Here is a 25,733-nt window from a genome sequence, read left to right on the forward strand (position 1 = left end):
GAGTTGAAGTCCATGAGTCATAAAAGGTGTTGACTATCATCTTCAAAGCGCTCCATGGCATCGGACCCGGATACCTTCGAGACCGCCTCCTGCCGCAGATTACCTCCCATCGACCTGTACGCTCCCACAGAGTGGGTCTCCTCAGGGTGCCGTCGGCCAGACAGTGCCGGCTGGCGACCCCAAGGGGGAGGGCCTTCTCCGTGGGAGCTCCCACCCTCTGGAATGAACTGCCCCCAGAGATCAGGGTGATCCCTGATCTCCCTTCCTTCCGCCGCGCCCTTAAGACTTGGTTATTCCAGCTTGCAGGACTGGCCTAGGGCAATTTTTAGAGGGGTTTTAATTATATTTTAATTAGACTATATTTAAATATTTCCTTTTAATTAATTTTAATCTTGTAATTGCCATTTGTGTATTTTTAATAGATTGTCAGCCGCCCTGAGTCCGCAAGGAGAAGGGCGGGATATAAATTTAATAAATAATAATAATAATAATAATAATAATAATAATAATAATAATAATAATAATAATAATAATAATAATAATAATAATAATAATAATAAAAAAGAGCCGAGGTTGCCTACTGCTGGGTTAGCCCTACCAACTTTGGTTTAAGTCTTCCTTGACTCTTGCTTTGGACAGTGTGGTTTTAACAGTGTGCTGTTTTCGATGGGTGCTTAATGGAGACACGTTACCAGGAGCTATATGTTATTGGCGACAGATCAGTGAAATAAATAAACAAATGGGCTTTATGATGTTCTTGATTTCCCCTTGTATTTTGGGTTGGATTGCTTTGCTTTATTTGCCTTTTGTTTTTCTTGCATGCCGACAAGATACAATGGTTTAGAATTAAAAAGAAAAACAAGGCCCGACATCAACATTTGATGACGCCAGCTGAGTCATCTGCACAATCCATTCAATCACTGCTGACAGAACCGTAGAAGATCCAGGATAAGAGGCCGTATGTCTCGGCAAACCTGTTGCTAGGAGACCAGAGAGGTTGCTAGGGAACCATTGCTGGGGGTTATCAAAGGATGAGCATCCTAAACTCCAGGTTGCTTGTGGCCCTTGAAGTCCCCCCCCCCCTTTTTTTTTTGCAACTTTTGGAATATCCCCCAATTCCCATTGGGGCAAGTCAGTGGTACAGCAAGCCAACATTTTGAGGCGGATGAACATATGAAAACCCCAGTTTAACTTCTAAAGAGATTTTATATCATTAAATAATGCCAACGTCCCAAACTTTCTCAAATCCTTTGATCCTTTGATCTGGATTCCAGTCATGTATTTCCCATAGCTCTGCCTCTTTCGTGCCATTCCCCCATTTACCGGAACTTTTCTCAAACTCTTGAATGAAAGCCATCTGCACCTCCAAAGATTGCCCAATCTATAGCAAAAGTTGATGTGTCCTTCAATGCATAGTCCCTAAAATACCAAGAGTATCCAAACTGGAACAATCAATATTCCCAGTTGAGTTCAAGATGATGGGTGGGTATAATCCAGCACTATAATCCAGCACCAACTCTCTTTAGGGGTTCAAGGAGAAGACCTTCTCCCTATGGGAATGGCAAGGAAGGTATCTGGGTCCAGTGAAATTAGAAGGGCTACTGGTGAGAGCCATGACTCTCAGATTTTAAACCACAGTTAGACAACCTGTGGACCTCTAGATATTCCTGAATTATATTCCTGAGCATTCCTTCTCATTAGCCATGCTTTTGTAGGAGAAGGAGTGGCAGAACCTGAGGGTGGAGTCAAAAGAGAGACCAGCCTGGAATCCCTATGTGGTGAGCTATATCCAATCTCTCTTGAATTCCATGGACTCTTATCTAACTCCAAGCAGCTGTTAAACTGCTTGGAGTTAGTTGTGTAGGGATGGGTAGCAGCAGGACCTTCACATGTGATCTTTCACATCTGGCATCTTTTTACAGGTATGGGGAATATAATTCAGTAGCACCAGAAGGACCAGAGATTGCCTACTTTGTAAATCAGAGAACTGTCCGATGTCCCAGTTTCTCTACCCCAATGGGTAGCCTCATTCCAAGACTTCCTGCATCTTTTTCAGATAGACATACTGGAGTTCAGCCAGCCTTGATCCCACGGACTTGAGGATGTCCCCATTTTTTCAGCTTCTAAGAAGGATTTCTCAGAGCCATCAGCTGAACACCTCCTTCTGTTCTTCTTTTCTCCCCTCTTCCTCATTTAGAAGGCCAGGAGGAGCAGAAAGGAAGAAAGCAACTTTGTTGACCCACATCTTAAGGACACTGTGAGGTCCTGTTTAAATTCCTCTAGAACAAACAAGACGAGCGGTCTTCCTTGCCAGCAGAATTACTGTGCCAGACAGAAAGCAGCCTGTTCTCTGGAGCATAACTAATACGTCGACGCATCTTATGATGGTCCTAAGCAACACCCATGACTTGCATATTACGGGGTATGATCTTTCCTTGAAGATAGACCATCAGCAAGCTGGCAATCAGATTCTATTAAGCCCAAATGGAAGATATTCAAATGGAGCAAAAACTCACTTAACAGCCCGCCCCGCTTAGCCACAGAAAGTTTGGACTCAATGATGGTTGTAAATCAAGGACTACTTGTATTCTTTGAAGGTGGTCAGCGGACAATCGGTCCTGAACCTCAGTGGCCCTCAACCTTTTGGGCACCAGGGACCGGTTCCGTGGAGAGAGGTTTTTCCGTGGACCGGAGGGGGGGCGGGGTTTCGCGTTCTGCCTGCATCCCACGGATGGGGCTTCGCTTATTTGCACAACCACTTTCTGGTATGCCGTGGACCGGTGTCGGTCCCCAGACTGGGGGTTGGGGACCCCTGCTGTACCTGATAGGGTAGTCCGCAGCGCTGAGGTTAATGAAGAAGTCCCAGGGCCAGTCCTTCATCTCCAAGAGGTCTTGCATGCTCTGGAGGTAGGTGGAGAGAAGACTAGCGCCACCCCAGATGGTGGCCATGCGCCAGGAGGTGACTCTCACGTTCGGATACTGGCTTGCGAACTGGAGCACTTGCCGGTGTAAATAATTGGAGCGCTTTATGGGAACAGAAAACATTGAGTGAGAGGCGATGGTGTCTGTGTGCAGACGAGCCTAAGGGGCTGTTACTGGATCAGAGGTCCTCAACCTTTTGGGCACCAGGGACCGGTTCCGTAGAGAGAGGTTTCTCTGCGGACCGGAGGGTGTGTGGTTTTGTGTGCTGCCTGCATCCCATGGATGGGGCTTTGCTTGTTTGTGCGGCCCGGTTGCTGGCATGCTGTGGCCCAGTACTGGTCCACAGACCAGGGGTTGGGGACCCCTGTACTAGATAATGGTGGTCCCCAGCTTTCCAAAGTGGAGATGGGACAGTGAGGCAGCCAGAACGGAAAAGCTGAGCCGTGGAAGAGAATCGAGAGCTTAATCCTCTCTTTTCCCAGCTATCTTGGGAGAGAATCACGAGAGGAATGCTAAACACGGTTGAGCCAGGCCACGTGTGCATGTGGGAATAAACAAGAAACAGGGTGCTGCAGCTATGACAACATATACAGGTTGTCCTCGACTTACGACCACAATCGAGCCCAACATTTCCGTTGTTAAGTGAGACGTTTGTTAAGTGAGCTCTGCCCCATTTTACCCCCTTTCCCGCCACAGTGGTCAAATGAATCACTGCGATTGTTAAAGGTTGGTAACATTGCTTGTTAAGTGAATCCGGCTTCCTCATTGACTTGGCTCGTCAAAAGGGGATCACGTGACCCCGGGGACACTGCAACCGTCATAAGTACATGCCAGTTGCCAAGCGGCTGAACCTTGATCACATGACCACGGAGATGCTGCAACGGTCACTTTTGTCAGGGCCGTTGTAACTTCAAACGGTCATTAAGTTGTAAGTCGAGGACTACCTGTATTTAAGACTGCAAAACAAGAAGAAGCACGGGACAAGCAGATAACGCGCTGGGGGGGGGGCGGGCTATAGAATTGGTGATCGATTACCTTGTCAACGTGGATGTAATAAAAGTGATCCTGATGATATATAGCCTTAAACATGCGCATCAGCTGGCGAGAAGCTCTGCCATGGATGACCAGGACAAAGGCAATCTTGACCGGGTCAGCTGGCATGTATTCTATGAAGTCCTCGTCCCACTGGAGATTGTTATTGGCTTTTCCTGTTTGGAAAGAAAACATCGTCAGGGCACTCAGCCTATCTTAAGAGCTTAGGATATGTTTCAGCAGTTGGATAAGAGATGGAAGTTGGTAGAAGAAGTGAGGTCCACCTAAAGCCCTTCCAGAGCTTTTGAAGACTCCCAACTCCTAGATCTTTTTAACCAGCATGGCTAAGAGGGTGAGATCTCAGCTGGTGGAAGATGCTAGGGAACCAACCCCAAATTAATTATCTTCCAGTTATATGGATGTGGTGAGCTTGGTGGGTTCCTTGCAGACAGGTTATTACCAAACTAGGTAACACCATCAGTGCTAGAAGGAATGGGATATACAGAGTGGGAAGGAGGAGGAGGAGGAGGAGGAGGAGGAGGGAAGAGAGAGGACGAAGGAGGAGGACAATGACTATGGGGTCCTTGGTGCACTCTAAGCTTGGCTGTTTTCTTGCAGACCTTTTATTACCCACTTAGGTAACACCATCAGTGCTAGAAGGGGGTGAAGTTTGTAGAGAAGAGTAGGAGGATTGTGGGGTCATGGGGCTCTCTGAGCTTGGATGTTTTCTTACAAACGCTTCATTACCCAAGTAGGTAACACCATCAGTGTTAGTAGGAAATGGGGCTTGCTAATGATGCCACCCAGTTGGTAATGAAACATCTGCAAGAAAACCACCCAGCTCAGAGAGCACCAAGGACCCCACAGTTGGACCCTGAGCTACAAATATTCTCTTCTATGGGGGTCTCAATTCCCAAAGCTCATTCTGACCAAGAATCCTGAAAGGTAACTCTAGGACACCGGAATGGGGAAGACCAAGCTAAGTTGACCTTCTCAGAAAAAAAATAATATTTAGTTTAGAATGACTGTACAACGATTTATCTGCAGAGGTTTCTTGACCTTGGATGCTTTAAAAAAAAACCCACTAAATTGTTTAGAAGTGAAAGAATGGAGCACAGTCAACATGGAAAAGTAAAGTTCTGTGGAATTCTGCAGAGGCAAAGGAGAGTTCTAGAAATAGCAAATAGAAAGCAAACAAGGCTTGGCTTTCAAATGCTGGCTTTCCGAAATGTTAAATTATAAAATATTTTATGTTAATGTCTGTCCGCTAAATATATATTCTTGCAACTTACTCCTGTTGAGATCATGGAGTTAATTTTTTTTTTAAAAAAAGCAAGCACTGACCTCAACCTTCTCTAACAAATCATTTATGCCTCTGCATCTTTATAATTTAAGATTGCACATGGAAAATTCCTTTCCTTCGAGTAACTGGAGTTTCAGCAATGACATATGGTGAAGGGGAGTCAATGTGCACAGTAAGGAAAATGCCAGAGAATTTTAACTTCTGAAAGAGAAATACTGTATATATTACTGTAATGAATATTAAGTTCTATGATGGATAGACATTCAAGTGCTTCCATAAAAATTTCATATCCCCGATTATCCCAGTGCTGTTTTATTTTATTTTTTTTTTAAAAAAATAAACAAATCCAACAGTACAATGACCTCAATGGACATTTTTTTTTATTCCTAGTATTAAGCAATTCTTTGCTGATTTACTGCAAATAAATCAAGTTTCAAATCTATCTACCCTCTGACTTAACAGGATGTAAAGCTTCATGTCGAATGTTGACTCATGAGCCAATGAACAGTGTGCTCATGATGGGAAGAAGTTAAAAATAGGAGGAACAGAATCAAAGAAATTGCTACTTCTCTCTCATAAATTATTCTTTTGGCTTACATTTTTCCCCCTAATGCTTTTATACCAAACTCCCTAGAGGTTTACTCATACAGAGGGAATAAAAATGAAGGCTATTTTTTTTCCTCTGCTCTTGTATAACATGTTCTGTTCTCAATCCCAGGGGAGCTGTGATTTCAAATGATGGGCAAAATAATTGTCATTTTGTGTTTTTTCTGACACCGAAGCAATATAGATAGGTGCTCCATTTTCAGCTATGCATATTTCTATCTTATATTCCTCTGGGTTAACTTTACATTTATTTTTTTTTCAAACATGATCCGGAAACCAAATTCCAACATTTGGGCTACCGACCAAAGTTTTAGAACAAATGAAAAGTTCTATTATTTTATTACAGGTAGTCCTTGAACTTACGACCACAATTGACCCCAAAATTTCTGTCGCCAAGGGAGACATTTGTTAAATGACTTTTGTCCCATTTTATGACCTTTCTTGTCACATTTGTTAAGTGAATCACAGCAGTTATTAAGTTAGTAACAAGGTTGTGAAGTGGCTTCCCCATTGACTTTGCTTGTCAGAGATTCGCCAAAAAGGATCACGTGACCCCGGGACACTGCAACCGTCATAAGTACTAGTCAGTTGCCCAGCGTCTGAATTTTGATCACGTGACCATGGGGACGCTGCAACGGTCATAAGTGTGAAAAATGGTCATACTTTTTTCAGGGTAACTTTGAATGGTCCCTAAACGAATTGTTGTAAGTTGAGAACTACCTCTATAAGCAGAGACATGTAAAAGGTTGAGAAGGTACTGAAGTAACCGTGAACACAACAGAAAGCGTGAAAACGATGGGGCAATTCCTCTTTTGCTAATGACTCATTTTTCCTGAAACTAAGCACCGTGCAGACTTGAAGCAATCCATCACCGCTTACAGTTTCAATATTAGTTTATTATTCTTAGCAATCCATTCCGAGGGAAACACTAGAAAAATGACAGGACGTAATATTTTCACATTAAAACAGGAAGGGAAAAAAACAATAGCTGCCTATCGTTCTGTCCGATTAAATAACTCTGAGGCACTCATAAGAGGCGAAAGGGGAATTACAATATATGAGATATAGGTTTTGTTTATCTTAAATAGCAGCCTCCGTGCAACATCCATATCCCATAAGATGCTGTGAAATTTGAGAGTTTGAGCTCTAGCAGATACCGTGTATTTCATCTTCGAAAATACCAACCAAGTCGAAAATCAACATTTAAAAAAAAACAAAAACAATTCTGAAATCCAAGGACTTTTGCTGCAATGCTCTACTGGATGCTAATTGGTGCATATAAAAATCACACACACCTATTAAATTATATACATTCAGGTTTGTGCTGGGTGCAAGATTTCACCAAGAGGTTCAATGACCAAAATAAACACTATTCAAAAACATTGGACCGAGGAAAGGGAATAGGATGTTGTATTATGTCTGCCAGCAATACCAGCATTATATGACTGAGCTCTTTGGCACTGCTCAATGGCTCCTTTTCCAAGTGACTAATTTTGAGGGCAGTGAATTTTTCAGATTAGTCTGGGAAATCTTTCTTACAGAGGAGAATAGTCACATGATATAGTCTATAAATGCCTATTAAGGTCCTGGGTTGGGGAACGGCTTTGGAATTAAACATTTGTTTGGGATGGAAGCCTATCTCAACAGGGCCTCCCAATTAAAGCCCACGTTTAATTATGAAAAGATCACTCTACAGAGGTTCTGCTCCAGTCTGTAGGGGACTGGAGGCTAAAACATATAAGGAACGGTTGCTGGAATTGGATCTGTCTAGTTTAATGAAGAGAAGGACGAGGGGGGACAGGATAGCAGTCTTCCAGTATCTGAGGGGCTGCCCCAAAGAAGAGGGAGTCAAGCTATTTTCCAAAGCGCCTGAAGGTAGGACAAGAAGCAACGGATGGAAACTAATCAAGGAGAGAAGCAACCTAGAACTAAGGAGAAACTTCCTGACAGTTAGAACAATTAACCAGTGGAACAACCTGCCTCCAGAAGCGGTGAATGCTCCAACACTGGAAGTTTTTAAGAAGAGACTGGACAGCCATTTGTCCGAAATGGTATAGGGTTTCCTGCCTGAGCGGGGGGTTGGACTAGATGACCTCCAAGGTCCCTTCCAACTTTATTATTATTATTATTATTAAATAATATTATTATTATTAAGATGAACTCAGCTGTCCAGTGCTTAAAAGGTTCCCCCCAAAAGGAGATGATTTAAGAGGTAAACCTCTCAATTCATCAGAGAATCTAAAACGAAGAACAGGGACTTCAGAACACGGCTGAATTGTCATCCCAAAGATGCTTTTTTCAAAAGCCCACCTGGACTTTGTTTTTTTCCTTGAAGACGTTTCGCTTCTCATCCAAGAAGCTTCTTCAGTTCATGAAGAACTGAACTGAACAGAGCTGAAGAAGCTTCTTGGATGAGAAGCGAAACGCCTTCAAGGAAAAAACAAAGTCTAGGTTGGCTTTTGAAAAAAGCACCTTTGGGACAACAGTGACCTGGATGGCTGAGAATCTCCATAGACTGAATTGTCACTGAAATAAGTCAGCCAAAGGGCTTTGATAGAGAGTGGGAAGAGATTGAATCAGCCTTAAAACATCTCAGTGGATCCAAGGTGCCACAATTAGTCTATACATTCAGTAGCACGGAGGACTTCTCACCTACATCCCTACTCAACATTTCCTCTTTCCCTCTTCCTGATCTTCACCAACGCCCAGATCACTTCAGTTTTTATTCCCACCTCCAACATCAAACGATTTTTCTGACAGTTAGAACAATTAATCAGCGGAAAAACTTGCATCCAGAAGTTGTGAATGCTCCAACACTGGAAGCTTTTAAGAAGAGATTGGACAACCAGTGGTATAGGGCTGAGCAGGGGGTTGGACTAGATGACCTCCAAGGTCCCTGACAACTCTGTTATTCTATTCTATTCTATTCTATTCTATTCTATTCTATTCTGTTCTTCTACTCTATTATTCTATTCTATTCTATTCTATTCTATTCTATTCTATTATTATTATTATTATTATTATTATTATTATTATTATTATTATTATTATTATTATTATTATTATTATTCTACTACTCTATTCTGTTCTTCTATTCTATTCTATTCTATTCTTTCTATTCTATTCTGTTCTTCTACTCTATTATTCTATTCTATTCTATTCTATTATTATTATTCTATTCTATTCTATTCTATTCTATTCTATTCTATTCTATTCTATTCTTCTATTCTATTCTATTCCATTCCATTCCATTCCATTCCATTCCATATTCTATTCTATTCTATTCTATTCTATTCTATTCTATTCTATTCTATTCTATTCTATTCTATTCTATTCTATTCTTCTACTCTATTATTCTATTCTATTCTATTCTATTCTATTCTATTCTATTATTCTATTCTATTCTGTTCTTCTACTCTATTATTCTATTCTATTCTATTCTATTCTATTCTATTCTATTCTATTCTATTCTATTCTATTCTGTTCTTCTACTCTATTATTCTATTCTATTCTATTATTATTAATTCTATTCTATTCTATTCTATTCTATTCTATTCCTATTCTATTCTATTCTATTCTATTCTATTCTATTCTATTCTATTCTATTCTATTCTATTCCCCATTCCCAATTCTATTCTATTCTATTCCATTCCATTCCATTCCATTCCATTCCATTCCATTCCAGCTGAGGGCAGCTGTCGTGACCAGGATGGGCTCCTCTCTTACAAAATAAAACACATTCGCAGTCAAGAGGAAGGACAGATCTCCTCAAAATGCTTGTTGGGTTAATTTAAGCTTGATGCAATTGACTGAAACAAATCAATGCACTTATATGGAACAAGGGCTATCGATGTGACCTCCGTATTTTGTTTTCCCCTCCAAACGGGTGAAAGGATGGCCAGCTAACAATATCATTGCACAATGTTGGCGAAAATCAGCAGGAAGACAATGGCTTTTATTAAGGTTTCATTTATTAGCATGTAGAAGCCTGAGAAAGCAGCCCGAATGTCATTAAAAAAATAAAATAAAACTTGCCCCAGCCTGCAAATCTACAGGTGTGCCATGATTAACCCCTTCCCAAACTCCGCACTGCAATTTCTTGTAATTTTTCTTGCCTGGTTGAAAGAGGTTTCTGTTCTTCTACTGATCCTCAGGGTGTTAAACAATTACAAAGGAAGGAACCAAAATCATCCCTGGGGTCTCCAGGAAGCTGAAGATCACACGGGAACTGACTTTAGGTAACAAAGGCAGGACATTCACATGTAAACTGTAGCGCAAGCAAGTTAATTAACCGCCAGAACGTCATGCGCCATCCAGGAGGAAATCACCGACTTTTTCTTTTTCTCATCTTCCGAAAAGAATATTTTAAGTCAATTCTTTTTTTCATCCAGGCCCAACTGAGCCAGTTTATTGAATGCCCTTGAGACCTCTTCATCCTGCAAGGACGTGGAAGATGCTCGGAGCCTCCTAATCAGCCACATAGTTAAAGCAGGGCAAAAGGACACTGGGAATGAGCACAGAGTTCATCTTTTGTGTCTCTGGGTGGAAATCAAGCTTGTCAGATGCTATATTTTTTTCTATCCTGCTCTATGGAGTAGAGAGCTGGTCTCGGACAGAAGGCCACCTGAAGAGACTAGAAGCATTTGAAATGTGGATGTACAGGCGGCTGTTACGTAGAAGCTGGGCTGACAAGATCAGAAATGAGGAGGGGATAAGCCGCCTGGGAAAGCCAAGGGAAATCATCAAAACAATTAAAAAACGAAAATTAGAATATTTCGGACACGTGATGCGACACCCAGAAAAATACGGCATGCTCCATTTTACCCTCCAGGGAAAGATGGAAGGCAAACGAGATCCAGGCAGAAGAAGAACATCGTGGCTTCAAAATCTAAGGGACTGGTTTGGACAAAACTCAGCAGCACTTTTTCGTGCGGCGGCTGATAAAAAGAGGATCGCCAACGTGATCGCCAGCGTCCGATAACGGATAGGGCACAAGAAGAAGAAGAAGAAGGGTGGAAATGACCTTGAGGAACCAGAGATGCTGCTTAGGAAATATTCAGATAAAAGAGAGAGAGAGAGGAGCCCCCAATGGCTTAAAGCAGCAGCCCCCCCAATCTTTCGGGCACCAGGGACTGTTCCACGGAGGAAGGTTTTTCCGTGGACCAGAGGGGGCGTGGTTTTGCATTCTTCCTGCATCCTGCGGATGGGGCTTTGCTTGTTTGCGCGGACCGGTTGCTGGCATGCCACGGACTGGTGCCGGTCCACGGAGCAGGGGTTGGGGACCTCTGGCTTGAAGGGTCAGACGAAGAAATTTAGGATGGGCTCACCCTAACTGATTGGGTGGTTAAAAGGGGTGGAGGAGAAGTGCAACATTACAATAAAGTAGCTAGCTCATCTAATGTCGGGCAGAAAAGATCAGGACCATACTTGAAGGTCCCATTAAACTGATTTATTCAAGAATCTTTCTCCACTAATGGTTAACACCGGGCTAGGAATTAGATAAAGGTCCACAGAATTCAAGGAAGACTGGAAATGGTTTCTGGCTATGCAGAGATTCTAGTCATCTTTCCTGTCTGGTTTTACCTGGGAGAGTTGACATCATCCTTGAAAGTCTGAAGGTACAAAGGTCCTGATGCCACTTTTAACTGCCTGATCAATCAGGGCAGCTCCTTCCTTAGTTTCTTTCTCTGGCTGTTAAGCCAGTGGGGGCTCCACCTTTTCTTATCTGGGTTGTTTCCTAGGCAACCGTCTCTTCCCCTTGTCCCTCAAGGTCATTCCCACATATCATTACATCCTCTTTGAGGAGTTGGAGAGAGACTCTGCAGAAGACACTGAACATTATATGCTCCTCTAGATTCCATATTACTCAAGGAGAAGTAAGCTTCCATGGGGATGGCTTGGATCCTACTTCAAATGAAAGATGTTGAGACTCTAGAAAGAGTGCAGAGAAGAGCAACAAAGATGATCCGGGGACTGGAGGCTAAAACATATAAGGAACGGTTGCTGGAATTGGGTATGTCTAGTCTAATGAAGAGAAGGATGAGGGGGGACATGATAGCTGTCTTCCAATATCTCAGGGGCTGCCCCAAAGAAGAGGGAGTCAAGCTATTCTCCAAAGCGCCTGAAGGCAGGACAAGAAGCAACGGGTGGAAACTAACCAAAGAGAGAAGCAACCTAGAACTAAGGAGAAACTTCCTGACAGTGAGAACAATTAACTAGTGGAACAACCTGCCTCCAGAAGCGGTGAATACACTGGAAGTTTTTAAGAAGAGACTGGACAGCCATTTGTCTGAAATGGTATAGGGTTTCCTGCCTGAGCAGGGGGTTGGACTAGATGACCTCCAAGGTCCCTTCCACCTTTATTATTATTATTATTTCAAATCATGGAATGTACATGGCACTTTCTTTCAATTTTAATCAATCATATATCGGACCGGAATGTCTAAAGTGTTAAAAAATCTCTTTGGGACCAATCATGATAAAATTGTGGTAGGCTGGCATTGCTTTTAATTTGCTTGCAATGCCTACTGCCACGTCTTGGTTATTTCTTTTCCTCCCCTTTACGCAGGCTCAGGTTTGGAAAATTACATCCTCATACGTTACATGCAAATGATACATGTCGAAAGCACAGATACGGCCTGTGTGATGGAATGCGGTCTGGATTCCCAGGAGGGAGGGCTTGCATTCCAGAGTAGCAAAAGGCAATGCAGGTCAGATAGTTTGTGTGGGAAAAAGAGGGTGAAGATGGCTCCTCCCTAATAATTCCCAGAATCTATGTTTTATGGGGATCTTAGCAGGCTTTAATTTGACAAGTTTCTGTCTATAGATGAGAAACAATGAAGAAATCTACTTGGAAGCATCACAATGTGTCTTTCTTGGGGGTTTTTAGAGCTTGACCCTCCCAATATTAAGTCCACCGTTCCTTATTCTTTCTGTTGGTCGCTTATTCTTATCCTTGGGAGAGACAGGAAGTCTTGAAACATAAAACATAAATAAAATAAATTTACCACAGAGCTGAGCCAGATTTTACAAGTATCTCAGCCTCCATTTCTGCTTTATTTGCAAACTCCACCGCTACACCTTGGACATCAGTTATCGTAATAAACGGCTCGGTGGACAGAGAAGAATGCCATCTCTCTGCAGCTCCATGGACCATTTATTTTGATCGTGCCAATAAGTGAAATTAAAAACAAAGAGGGAAACATCACAAATCATTAGAGTTTCATCAACAAAGCTGTGGATCCAGGCTGGTTTTTTGTTGTTGTTGTTTTTTGTTTTACTTTTTGGGGATGGACAGTTGTTGTTATCTTTAATGACCCTCATTTCTTCTATTAGCATAATTGATTTGAACAGTACAAAGAATTACGGAGAAAACAGCTTACCAGAGATCCACCCACCCACTCACATTCAACCATAGCTGTCAATCTTCCAGGCAGCGTCATCTGAAGCAAACCAATGCTTTTCCTTTGCTGGATTTGGAGATAATGCTTTTCCTGCAATTTACTACTGGATGCACTTGCTATATATTCTTCCTCTTCCCACTCCACTTATGTGCCTAATTATTTTTCCACTCCCTCATTGAATCCGAGCGTCCTCCCGAGTTGTGTGTTAGACGCACACATCTTCTCCCAGTTTTAAAAGCAACGGCAAAGCTTCCATTTCCAGGATCCTCAAGATTCCGATCTTGGCCAAGGGCCTAGGAAACCTCTAAGTATTTCCAAATGTCCTGCTTTAATTGTAGCCAAAGGAGAAAACTATTATCTATATGCTTGGAGGATAATCAGATTCTCAACATTTCGTTTTAATTCCATTTATCTGTCCGGGAAATAAAAGGCTTGTTTTCCCTCAGTACTTCTGACTACTTTCTGAAGATGCCTGTCATAAAGAAGGGTGGACTAACTTATTCTCCAAAGCACCAGAGAGCAGGATAAGAAGTAATGGGTGGAAGCTTGTTAAGAACAGATCCAGCCTAGAAGTAAGGAGAAATCTCCTCCTCCTCCTCCTCCTCCTCCTCCTCCTTTCCCCCCACAGGGGCTGGGTCCACTTTTGGATCAACAAGCATCATCATTATGCAATCAAATACCACATCCAGGTCTAACTGGGCATTTTTCATGTCCACTTTTATTATATTTTGGCCATCAATAAATGTTCTGACACTGAGAACAATTAATGGATGGAACAGCTAGCCCCCCCCCCCCGTTGTGGGGGCTCCATTACTGCAGATTTTTGAGAATAAGGGATCCTTGGTGCTCTGAGCTTGGTTGTTTTTTTTTGCAGATGTTTCATTACCCAAACTAGGTAATATCATCAGTCCTAACCCTAACCCTAGCACACATAGTGACTAGCACTGATGATGTTACCTAGTCGGGTAATGAAACGTCTGCATGAAAACCAGCAAGCTCAGAGAGCACCAAGGACCCCACAGTCCTCCTCCTTCTCCTTCTCCTCCTCCTCCTCCTCCACAACCCCAACTCCCTTCTAGCACTGATGATGTTACCAAGTTTGGTAATGAAACGTCTGCAAGAAAACTACCAAACTCAGAGAGTACCAAGGACTCAACAGTCTTCTTTTACCTCCTCCTCCTCCTCCTCCTCCTCCTCCTCCTCCTCCTCCTCCTCCTCCTTTCCACAACCCCAACTCCCTTCTAGCACTGATGATGTTACCTAGTTAGGCTCATGAAACATCTGCAAGAAAACTACCAAGCTCAGAGAGCACCAAGGACCCCTCATTTCAACCCCTGCAAATATTCTCCTTTATTGGTTTTCTAGAGTAGACTGGACAACCATTTGAACAGGATTGTATAAGGCTCCTGCCTTGAGCAGGAGGCTGGACTAGAAGACCTCCCAGGTCCCTTCCAGTTCTGTGATCCTATGTTCTATGTTCTAGAGCAGGGGTCTTCAAACTTGGCCCTTTTATGACTCGTGGACTTCAACTCCCAGAATTCCTCAGCCAGGCGTGCCTGGCTGAGGAATTCTGGGAGTTGAAGTTCACGAGTCATAAAAGGGCCACGTTTGAAGACCCCTGCTCTAAGAGGGACTTCTTACCTTAAATATGCAATTTGCTCAAACTGCCAGCCCTGTGTATCAGTTACAGTAAGATGTGAAATGTTGCCTAACCACATCTGGATGAACACAAGCTGTCTTCTGTCATCACCGGGACCCCCTTGCCACAAGCGAGCAATTTCCCGTCCTGCAGGGTTTCCTATTTGAAATTCTAGAGTCACTCGCAATTACTGGAACTGTTTTCGTGTTTTACAAATCAATGCCTAATAACTAGGAGATTGGTACCAGCCAGAAACAAAAACAAAAAAAAAAGAAAGAAAAGCCTGCATCTCATTGACGACGAAAAACCATTTTGCCAGACCAATAATCTTAATAGCAAATTCACATTGTGACATTTCTAATTACCAACATGCCATCATCCCTCAGAGACAAAAAAAAGGGGGGGGGGAGGGGAGGGGAGAAAAATCACAATTATTTCTGTGCTTTGCTAAGAGCACTCGAGCTTGCCGTGGTTGTCCCCACTGGCTCTTAGGCATCAACTGATAGAAGTCGTAGGATGTTCTTTAAGGCAGAACGGAGAAGCGATTCCCCGTTAAAAAGGACACCTGTCGCTCCCACTTAACAGTTAATTAGTTCGGGCGCAACTACCGATGCATCTGAAGGAGAACAAAAGATACCGCTGCATGCAGGTATTCCGGTCTAGAGGTAATCTTTGACTTATGACTGCAATTGGGACCAGAATTTCTGTTGCAGAAGAAGGCGGTTGTTAAGTAAGCAGCGGCTCTCCACAACCCCAACTTCCTTCTAGCACTGATGCTGTTACCTAGTTGGGTAATGAAATGTCTGCGGGAAAACAAGCAAGCTCAGAGAGCACCAAGGACCCCATAATCATTATTGTTCTCCTCCTCCTCCTCCTCCCCACAACCCCAACTCCCTTCTAGCACTGATGCTGTTACCTAGTTAGGCTCATGAAACGTCTGCAAGAAAACCACCAAGCTCAGAGAGCACCAAGGACCCCACAATCATTGTCGTCGTCGTCGTCGTCGTCGTCGTCGTCGTCGTCGTCCTCCTCCTCCTCCTCCTCCTCCTCCACAACCCCAACTCCCTTCTAGCACTGATGATGTTACCTAGTTAGGCTCATGAAACGTCTGCAAGAAAACAAGCAAGCTCAGAGAGCACCAAGGACCCCTCATCTCAACCCTCAGCTACTAGCATTCTCCTCCATGGAAACTCATTTGCAGCAGTAGTACCCCCAAAATTTAGAAGGACAAACCAAGTGACCTCTGGGAACTATAGAAAATGGTGACTGGAGAAAAACCAAATAACAGAGTTGGAAGGGACCTTGGAGGTCTTCTACTCCAACCCACTGCTCAACCAGTTCAGACAAATGGCTGTCCAGTCTCTTCTTAAAAACTTCCAGTGTTGGAGCACCCACAATTTCTGGAGGCAAGTCGTTCCACTGGTTAATTGTCCTCACTGTCTCCTTAGTTCTCTCCTTGATTAAAACTTGTGTTCTAATCAAGTTGTGTTCGTTTGTTGAATGAATGAACAACAAACAAGTTGAGAACTTTTGTTCATCTCTGGCTTACTGGGTTAAGTCTAGTGGTGACTTTCCATACCATCTATTGTATCCCAATATTTCTCCTCTGAGGAACAGCAGTTTTCCATTTTCTGGAGCAGAGATGTATTCCACAGGATATGACCATCTAAACAATGAAAATGAGAGCTTCTACACAGAAAGCTGAAATCTCTACTCTGGGTCAGAGTCCCAGTTGGATGATCCTTCTCCAACATCACAATCATGCTTTGTTCCTCCTGTACAGAAAGATGACATCGTGACAACCTCTGAAGAATGGAAGCTTAGATGGCCTATTTCTACTCTTGTTTCCTCCTTCTTCTTTTCATCTCCTCTAACGCTATTTCAGGTTTTTCTCCTTCCAATGGAGAGTAACCGCAAAGCGCTAATCATAGCTTATAAAACACCCAGACCAAAATAAATTAACAGAGAGAAAGCAACAATATTGATGCAGTGTAACAAACCGTGGTCGACAATAGGAGGGGGGGGGGAAGAAAAAAGGATTTATTAAGGCAAACGCTACAACTTAAAGAGTCAGAGAATAATCAATAGCGATTCCATCTCTTGTTTTGGCTTTGTTTCAAGAGAAGTAATAGCCTGGGCAATCAATAATCAGGTTTTTTCCTCTTCGTTGTATCCTTCTCTAACCTGATGTCCTTCAGCTAGATGGACTTCAGTTCTCAGAAATCCTGCAGGACTTTTGTCCAAAGTTTTGTCCAAATCAAATCCACATATTTGGAAGATCCCTATACTGGTGGTCCTTCACTTACAACAGTTCATTTAGTGACCATTCACACTTATGACCGTTGCAGCCTCCCCAGGGTCACGTGATCAAAATTCAGATGCTTGGAAACTGACTCGTACTTATGACGGTTGCAGCGCCCTGGTGTCAGGTAATCATTTTTTTTTGCAACTTTCTGACAAGCAAAAGTCAATGGAAAAGCCCGATTCGCTTAACAACCTTGTTACTAACAACTTCAGCCATTCGCTGTGGCAAAAGAGGTTGTAAAATGGGGCAATATTCACGTAACGACTGTCTCGCTTAACAACGGAAATGTTGAGCTCTCCGTTGTAAGCCGAGGACTCCCTGTGTTAGGGAAAGTTCCTTTAAGGCACCGAGACATTAATGGAATAGTATTTAGCAGGGCTGGCAGGCAGTGGTGTAAACAGGGCTCTCGAAAATCAAAGATGTAGTAGGTCAAGTTAGATTACTGCTCCATCAAGTTCCCTATTAACAGGATCATCTGCCTGCAGCTTTTACAGGCTCTAAGAGTGGAAATGGTGACCACTGGGATCAAAAGCCCTGTTAGAAAGATGGTGAGAAGTTGGAGGAGGTTCACCTGCTTGAGCAGGGGGCTGGACTAGAAGACCTCCAAAGTCCCTTCCAGCTCTATTCTATTCTATTCTATTCTATTCTATTCTATTCTATTCTATTCTATTCTATTCTATTCTATTCTATTCTATTCTATTCTATTCTATTCTTTCTTATTCTATTCTATTCTATTATTTCTTATTCCATTCCATTCTATTCTATTATTTCTTATTCTATTCTATTCTATTCTATTCTATTCTATTCTATTCTATTCTATTCTATTCTATTCTATTCTTATTCTATTATTTCTTATTCTATTCTATTATTTCTTATTCTATTCTACTCTACTCTACTCTACTCTACTCTACTCTACTCTACTCTATTCTATTCTATTCTATTCTATTCTATTCTATTCTATTCTATTCTATTCTATTCCATTCCATTCCATTACTCTACTCTTCTCTACTCTACTCTATGTTCAAAAATGGAAAAGTGTGGCCCTAACCACAATGGAGAAATGGCTACAAAGGTGATGAAACTTGGCAGAGATGTCTAAACTGATTTCTTCGATTAGAGAAAAGACACCATCTACATTTATGACGGAATAAAAACCGACTTTCTCATGAAACTGGGAAAAAAAAGAACTTTAGATCTGTGGTTTTGATAGGGATAAAACACTAGATAGCGGGGGGAAAGAGAACTTTTTTGCAAGCATAGATTAGGAGATAATTTTGAAATCATGCTTGTGTTTGTCGGCAAGGAAACTGGAAACTTCTTTATCTGTCTCTTTTTGATCTTGTCTTTTTTGCAGTTTAATCTTTTCTTCCTCTTTTCCCCCGTCTTACTTTGCATCAGTTTTGATCGGTTTTTAAAATCATTTTTTTCAAAACGTTTAATAAAACCCATCCTTGCCAACCCAAAAAGAGAAGTTGAAAGAGGGAAAGCTGGTTATACGACGAAGAACCCCTTCCAGGTCATGCCAGCTTTTTCTCTTTAGGGCTGGGGTGGGCTGGGGTGGCTGCTGTATCATCAATAGTGTTCCAAATTAGTATGGCCTTCTTTGAAATTTTTCAAAGATTTTCCCCTGATTTCCATCCCTCTTCTCAAGTTGCTCTTTGTTTGGAGTTTACTCTGTTGGGGAAGAGAAGCTACTGAAGGGGTTGTCAACCATTCCAGTTCGTCCCCCCAGGCTAATGTCCCTCTGGCTGCCTCCCCTTTCCCACTAAGAAAGAGCCCCATGGAAGATATTTCATAATACTAGTACTGCAGCCAAGAAATTAAAAGACACTTGCTCCTGGGGAGGCAAATCTAGACAGCATACTAAAAAGCAGAGACATCACCCTGCCAACAAAAGTGCGTATAGTCAAGGCCATGGTTTCCCCAGTTGCAATGTATGGCTGTGAAAGCTGGACCATAAGAAAGGCTGTGCGCCAAAGAATGGAGGCCTTTGAACTCTGGTGCTGGAGAAGACTCCTGCCAGTCCCCTGGATTGCAAGGCGATCGAACCGGTCAGTCCTAGAGGAGATCAACCCTGACTGCTCTTTAGAAGGCCAGATCCTGAAGTTGAAACTCAAGTACTTTGGCCACCTAATGAGAAGGAAGGACTCCCTGGAGAAGAGCCTGATGCTGGGAAAGATGGAGGGCAAGAGAAGAAGGGGACGACAGAGAACGAGGTGGCTGGATGGAGTCCCTGAAGCAGTAGGCGTGAGCTTCAATGAACTCCAGAAGATGGTAGAGGACAGGAAGGCCTGGAGGAACGTTGTCCATGGGGTCGCCATGGGTCGGACACGACTTCGCAATTAACAACAACAACAAAGTACTGCTACAGTTATGTTGAGAGCGCTGAAGCACTTGTGGGTTAAAAAGTTTAAACAATGCCACTACCGTTACCCGACAAGCATCCAGCTGGAAGCTCCTTAATGTCCTCATTAAGTTGCCCACTGAAGGGGTACCTATTTATCTACTCGCGGTTGCCCTCTTTCAAACTGCTGAGTCGGCAGGAGCTGGAGCATGGGACGGGAGCTCACCCCGTCCCTGGGTCTCAAACGCGAGCCTGCGAATCATCAACCCAAATGTCGTAACCTCACGAACCACCACACTCCTGTTCTATCCTTACGCATTTCTCCTTTCGATTTCACAGAAGTTGAAGCACAGAAAAACAGGGCTCTCCAAATTTGGCAACTTTGAAGACTTGTGGACTTCAATTGCCAGAATTCCTCAGCCAGCCAGGCTGTATTATTCCACTGCACTTTTTTTTTTTTTTTTGGCCTGGAATTGGTTTTTTTTTTTTTTTTTTGCATTACAGTTAAGGTTCTTCCTTTTGTTTTGTTCTTAATAATGCATCAGCTATTTGAATGTTGATTAGATTTTGAAATGGAAACCCCAGAAATACAATCATCCTGAGCTTATGCAAGTTGCCCTCCTCTCTCAAAAGACTAGCAATGCATCTAACGTCAGAATGGGTGGGTGGGTGGGTGGGAGGTAGGAAGAGTAGAAACAGGATCCATTTACTTTGGGTATATTACCTGTCAGAAGGAGAAATGAAATATAATTTACGGTGTGGCATTTCCAGCAGCAAATACATTCAAGCGTAAGCAATTAATGCTGGCTATTTTTTGGCAGGCTTGAGAAGATTACTCAGAGGGTGTGAGTATGTGTCCTGAGTTACAATAACACATGATTCTTTTTTTCCCCCCTGCCACGTTAGACTTGCATGCTGTCTCTCTCCCCCCCCCCAAAGCAGCCCGCATGCACCGTTTTAATGATTTTGCCGCCAACCTGCTACACTCAACAGGGCGATTCAAGTCCACATGAATCAAACATCAAATTTTCAAAAGTTACTTTTAAAACTTGGAAAATCCGTCAAAAAAAGGTGCCGGAACGCTGTTCTGGTCCGTTCTATGACAAAAAAAGCACTGGTTGAGCTACATGGACAATATTTTCAGGAGATTACAATGGGATTCAACTACACAACTGTCTGTTTACACTACACTTCACCTCTCGCAAAATGAGCCCTCCAAGGAATTGCACTTATTTCTGCGTTGTACAAAATTCGGATACTCGAAAACCTTGATTACAAAAGGCGCACACATCAATGGACCCCTTGCCTTTGTCCGTGTTTATAAATAACACAGCGAAAAGAACCAAGAGCGCAACAAGAGACTGGAGTAAAAACAAAACTTAGGAAGGCAACAATATTCCATGCTGAGTCTAAGAACTGGACGGAAATACATTGATTTTTTTTCCTTGCACGAAACACAGCACTGTAGTTCTAACAGCTGTCCAATGGAGAAGAATAAATTGGTTTAGTCTGGCTGGATAGTGATGGCCTGTTGCTGGGATGGTGGTCGCAACCAAAAGGCTTAATAGAATAATAGAATAGAATAATAAAACAACAGAGTTGGAAGGGACCTTGGAGGTCTTCTAGTCCAGCCCCTGCTCAAGCAGGAGACCCTATACCATTCCAGACAAATGGCTGTCCAGTCTCTTCTTAAAAACCTCCACTGGTGGAGCACCCACAACTTCTGGAGGCAGGTTGGTCCACTGATTAATTGTTCTAACTGTTAGGAAATTTCTCCTTAGTTCTAGGTTGCTTCTCTCCTTGATTAGTTTCCACCCGTTGCTTCTTGTCCTGCCTTCAGGCGCTTTGGAGAATAGCTTGACTCCCTCTTCTTTGTGGCAGCCCCTGAGATATTGGAACACTGCTATCATGTCTCTCCTGGTCCTTCTTTTCATTAGACTAGACATGCCCAATTCCTGCAACCGTTCTTCGTATATTTTGCCTCCAGCCCACTAATCATCTTTGCTGCTCTTCTCTGCTCTCTTTCCAGAATCTCAACATCTTTTTTTGATATCATAGTGACCAAAACTGAATGCAATATTCCACAGGTGGCATTATGGATTGGCCCTAGCTTCCACCAAAGCTGCCCACTTTTTCTGACAATCTGGAGGGAGATGCTTTTCCTTAAAATGACACAAGGAACTATAGGTAGTTCTCAACAGACAAGTATAAGGAAGCTGGCCTATTATAGTCACGTGTTAAGCGAACCCTACAGTGGAGTTTTGCCAAAAACTGGATGTAACCTCCAGGATTTGGGCCAAATTGTAGTCATGTGACCATATAAATGCAGCCATATTGCCGAGTGCCCAAATCCTGGTCAGGTGATCCCATAACGGGTGCAACTAACAGAACTGGGTTGAAACTCTCTTTTCACATGGAAGTTGCATCTTCGGATGATCGCTAAGTGGCTGTTCGTAAGTGAAGGACTACCTGTATTTAGCGTGAAGTCATTATTTGTCTCTTTAAGCTAGGGATGAACCTTAAACCCTGGCTAAGCCGCAGGCAAAGCTATAGATGGGGTCAGAGGGAGTCTTCTTATCATTATCTCCTACTACGACTTTCTAAGCTGAAAACACCAAGACGGTGGACCTGTGAACAATATTACCATTTTTAAAAAATAATAATAATAATCTCTTGTTTTTATAGGTTAATTGACCCACATCCACATGCAATTGTTCTTTTATTTACTGAAAACTGACAGCAGGTAGGGTGGAAGGCTGAAGTTGGATTTTAAGGACTTCAAATCAGAAACTAGGTCTTGCAAAATTTTGAATCAAGCTTTCCTCTTTGAAATGGCTTCCTTAAGGAAGACTTTCCACCCTGTGTGAAGGAAGCAGGTCTAGCCAAAGCTCTCTTGTTCTACTCTTCAACCAAGACCCATCTTGATGGACCTACCCATCAATAATAACGGAGCTTCAAACCATGATGAGAAGATTTAACTCTCAAAGCTCTCTTGTTCTACTCTTCAACCAGGACCATCTTGATGGATCTACCCATCTCCCATAATAACGGAGCTTCAAGTCATGATGAGAAAATTTAACTATCAAAGCTCTCTTGTTCTACTCTTCAACCAGGACCTGTCTTGATGGACTTACCCATCAAGAATAACGGAGCTTCAAGCCGTGATGAGAAGATTTAACTCTCAAAGCTCTCTTGTTCTACTCTTCAACCAGGACCTGTCTTGATGGACTTACCCATCAAGAATAACGGAGCTTCAAGCCATGATGAGAAGATTTAACTCTCAAAGCTCTCTTGTTCTACTCTTCAACCAGGACCTGTCTTGATGGACTTACCCATCAAGAATAACGGAGCTTCAAGCCGTGATGAGAAGATTTAACTATCAAAGCTTTCTTGTTCTACTCAACCAGGACCCGTCTTGATGGACTACCCATCAATAATAATCGAGCTTCAAGCCATGATGAGAAGATTTAACTATCAAAGCTCTCTTGTTCTACTCTTCAACCAGGACCCATCTTGATGGACCTACTCATCAATAATAATGGAGCTTCAGGCCGTGATGAGAAGCTTTAGCTGTAATTTCGATTTCTTATAATGGTTCAGAACTGTGGAATTTCACGAGCCCATCTGGCTTGGAAATTCTCAGGATGTATTCCCAACAGATGGGGACAACCTCTTGATTGAAGGAGGCTTGCTCCTACCTGTGTATCAGGATGCTACAGCTTGCTACGCCATAAGGCAGGCAAGCGCCCGAAAGACCACACCGTGATCTTCTTCTCGCTCGTGTCAAAAGCTGCTGATATTCATATGCAAATGTATTCAGATTCCATTAATACACTTTCACAGACTTGGGATTTCTTTAACCAGATGGCAATCCTTTTAAGGAAGTCTTTCAAGGAAGTTCTCACATTGATTTACAAAAGGCCTGTAGATCCATCAGGACCAAGGGCTGCTTTTTAAGGTCTATGCAGCCATCTGTCTTCTCTAAAGTGTCAGTCCTTTGAGCAAGTCCCGACAGGAAACCAAAGCTATCAACACCCAACACTCCATTTATTGCAAGGTTACAGTTACAGGGTTTTGCAAGCACTTCCTCGCTTTTACTTTCTAGGGAATTAGGGAGGGCTCCTTCTGAGATCCTCTTTCCTGTCCTCATTCTTTCTGAAATAGCTCATCTGATTGTTTTCTTAGCTGCAGCTCTTCCTCCTTCTCCCAAGGTTATTCCCACAGTCCGTTATGTAAAGATGGACAATTTTGGCCCTCCAGATCTTTTCAGTGTTTCTCAACCTTGGCAACTTTACGATGTGTGGACTTCAACTCCCAAAATTCTCCAGCTAGCAACGCTTATCATTTCGGTATCATTTTGATTGTGTATTTTAAGATTTGGAAAAAGAGGTATGAGAAATGAGGGGTCCTTGGTGCTCTCTGAGCTTGGTTGTTTTCTTGCAGTCATTTCATTACCCAATCAGGTAACACCATCAGGGTCTAAACATCAAGGACCCCTCATATATCCTAACATTATAGACCGCTTAGAAAGGGCTGTAAAATACTGAAGTGGTATATACGTCTAAGTACTATTGCTATTTCTATTTCAATCCTGAATTACAAATAGAATATAATAGAATAGAATAGAATAGAATAGAATAGAACAGAATAGAATAGAATAGAATAGGAGTTGGAATAGAATAGAATAGAATAGAATAGAATAGGAATAGAATGGAATAGAATAGAATAGGAATAGAGTTGGAATAGAATAGAATAGAATAGAATAGAATAGAATAGAATAGAATAGAATAGAATAGAATAGAATAGAATAGAATAGAATAGAATAGAATAGATGCAATGGAGAATAGAATAGAATAGAATAGAATAGAATAGAATAGAATAGAATAGAATAGAATAGAATAGAATAGAATAGAATAGATGCAATGGAGAATAGAATCGAATCGAATAGAATAGAATAGGAATAGAATAGGAATAGAATAGAACAGAATAGAATAGAACAGAACAGAACAGAACAGAACAGAACAGAACAGAACAGAACAGAACAGAACAGAACAGAACAGGCAGGATAATTTTCAACCGTGTCTCCCTTCTACCTTGGCAGCCAACTGGACCAATTCTGAAATTCAAAATTGCCCCCCTCTCGTCCCGTATGCTTTTAATTTTTAAAATAATTATGAAATGTCATCAGGGTGATTCTTGACCAGCATGATAACAGGAACCAAAATTTACACATCTCCAAAACTACGCCAGAATCTGTCTTCCTGTTTGCCAATGGTCTCTTGCAGCTCTAAAGTTCAATCTCATCAAACATTCATCCCAAAATTTCTCATCACTTAACGAACGGGAGAAGAAAGAAGAACTCAAACCCCAGAATCTGATACTTTCATTTCCCCCCAAAAAACTCAGTACGAGAAGAGTTGACTTTGCTTCAGATTAGAAAATCATTTTTAAAACACACACATACACACACACACAAAACCCCTACACGTATTTAGCCTTGCCGTAATTACATTGCCCTGGTCTGCGTTCCCAACGGAGCATATGGACTTTTTACAGCTGGGAAAGCTTTGTGCTACTATGAACTCCACGCGCATTCCTTTTAATTACATATGTGCCTGCTGAGGACATACGATGAAGTCTGGCAAACTAATTTGCTACCAGCATGAGACCAGGAATAAATACTAAATATTACACCCCAGTTGCTTTTCTCGGCACTATCCATTATCCCCTAGAGACGGGACTAAATGGAAATTGCCCCAGCCGTTTAAAGACGCCGAAGGAAAGAAAAAGCAACAGTAATGTGAACAAGGCAGAAAGTGATTAAAAAAAAATACACACGAAGGTATCAAATAAAATGAGAAGAGCAACAAAGATGATTAGGGGACTGGAGGCTAAAACATATAAGGAACAGCTGCTGGAATTGGGTATGTCTAGTTTAACGAAGAGAAGGACGAGGGGGGACATGATAGAAGTGTTCCAATATCTCAGGGGCTGCCCCAAAGAAGAGGGAGTCAAGCTATTCTCCAAAGCGCCTGAAGGCAGGACAAGAAGCAACGGATGGAAACTAACCAAGGAGAGAAGCAACCTAGAACTAAGGAGAAACTTCCTGACAGTGAGAACAATTAACCAGTGGAACAACCTGCCTCCAGAAGCGGTGAATGCTCCAACACTGGAAGTTT

The 25,733-nt window shown here is 42.3% G+C and overlaps 1 protein-coding gene across 1 annotated transcript in view; it reads right to left on the reverse strand.

Moving 5' to 3' along the window:
- XYLT1 (xylosyltransferase 1) overlaps window positions 1–25,733 on the reverse strand; it is a 67,106-nt gene that overhangs the window by 29,632 nt on the left and 11,741 nt on the right. Inside the window, exons 3-4 of the mRNA XM_015826353.1 lie at window positions 3,958–4,130; window positions 2,822–3,024 (exon numbers count right to left, since the gene is read on the reverse strand). Of these exons, the coding sequence (XP_015681839.1) occupies window positions 2,822–3,024; window positions 3,958–4,130 (376 nt within the window). The remainder of the gene's footprint in view (window positions 1–2,821; window positions 3,025–3,957; window positions 4,131–25,733) is intronic.

This window comes from Protobothrops mucrosquamatus, unplaced genomic scaffold, assembly GCF_001527695.2.
Source record: "Protobothrops mucrosquamatus isolate PMUCROS unplaced genomic scaffold, P.Mucros_1.0 scaffold_209, whole genome shotgun sequence".
Classification (NCBI taxonomy): domain Eukaryota; kingdom Metazoa; phylum Chordata; class Lepidosauria; order Squamata; family Viperidae; genus Protobothrops; species Protobothrops mucrosquamatus.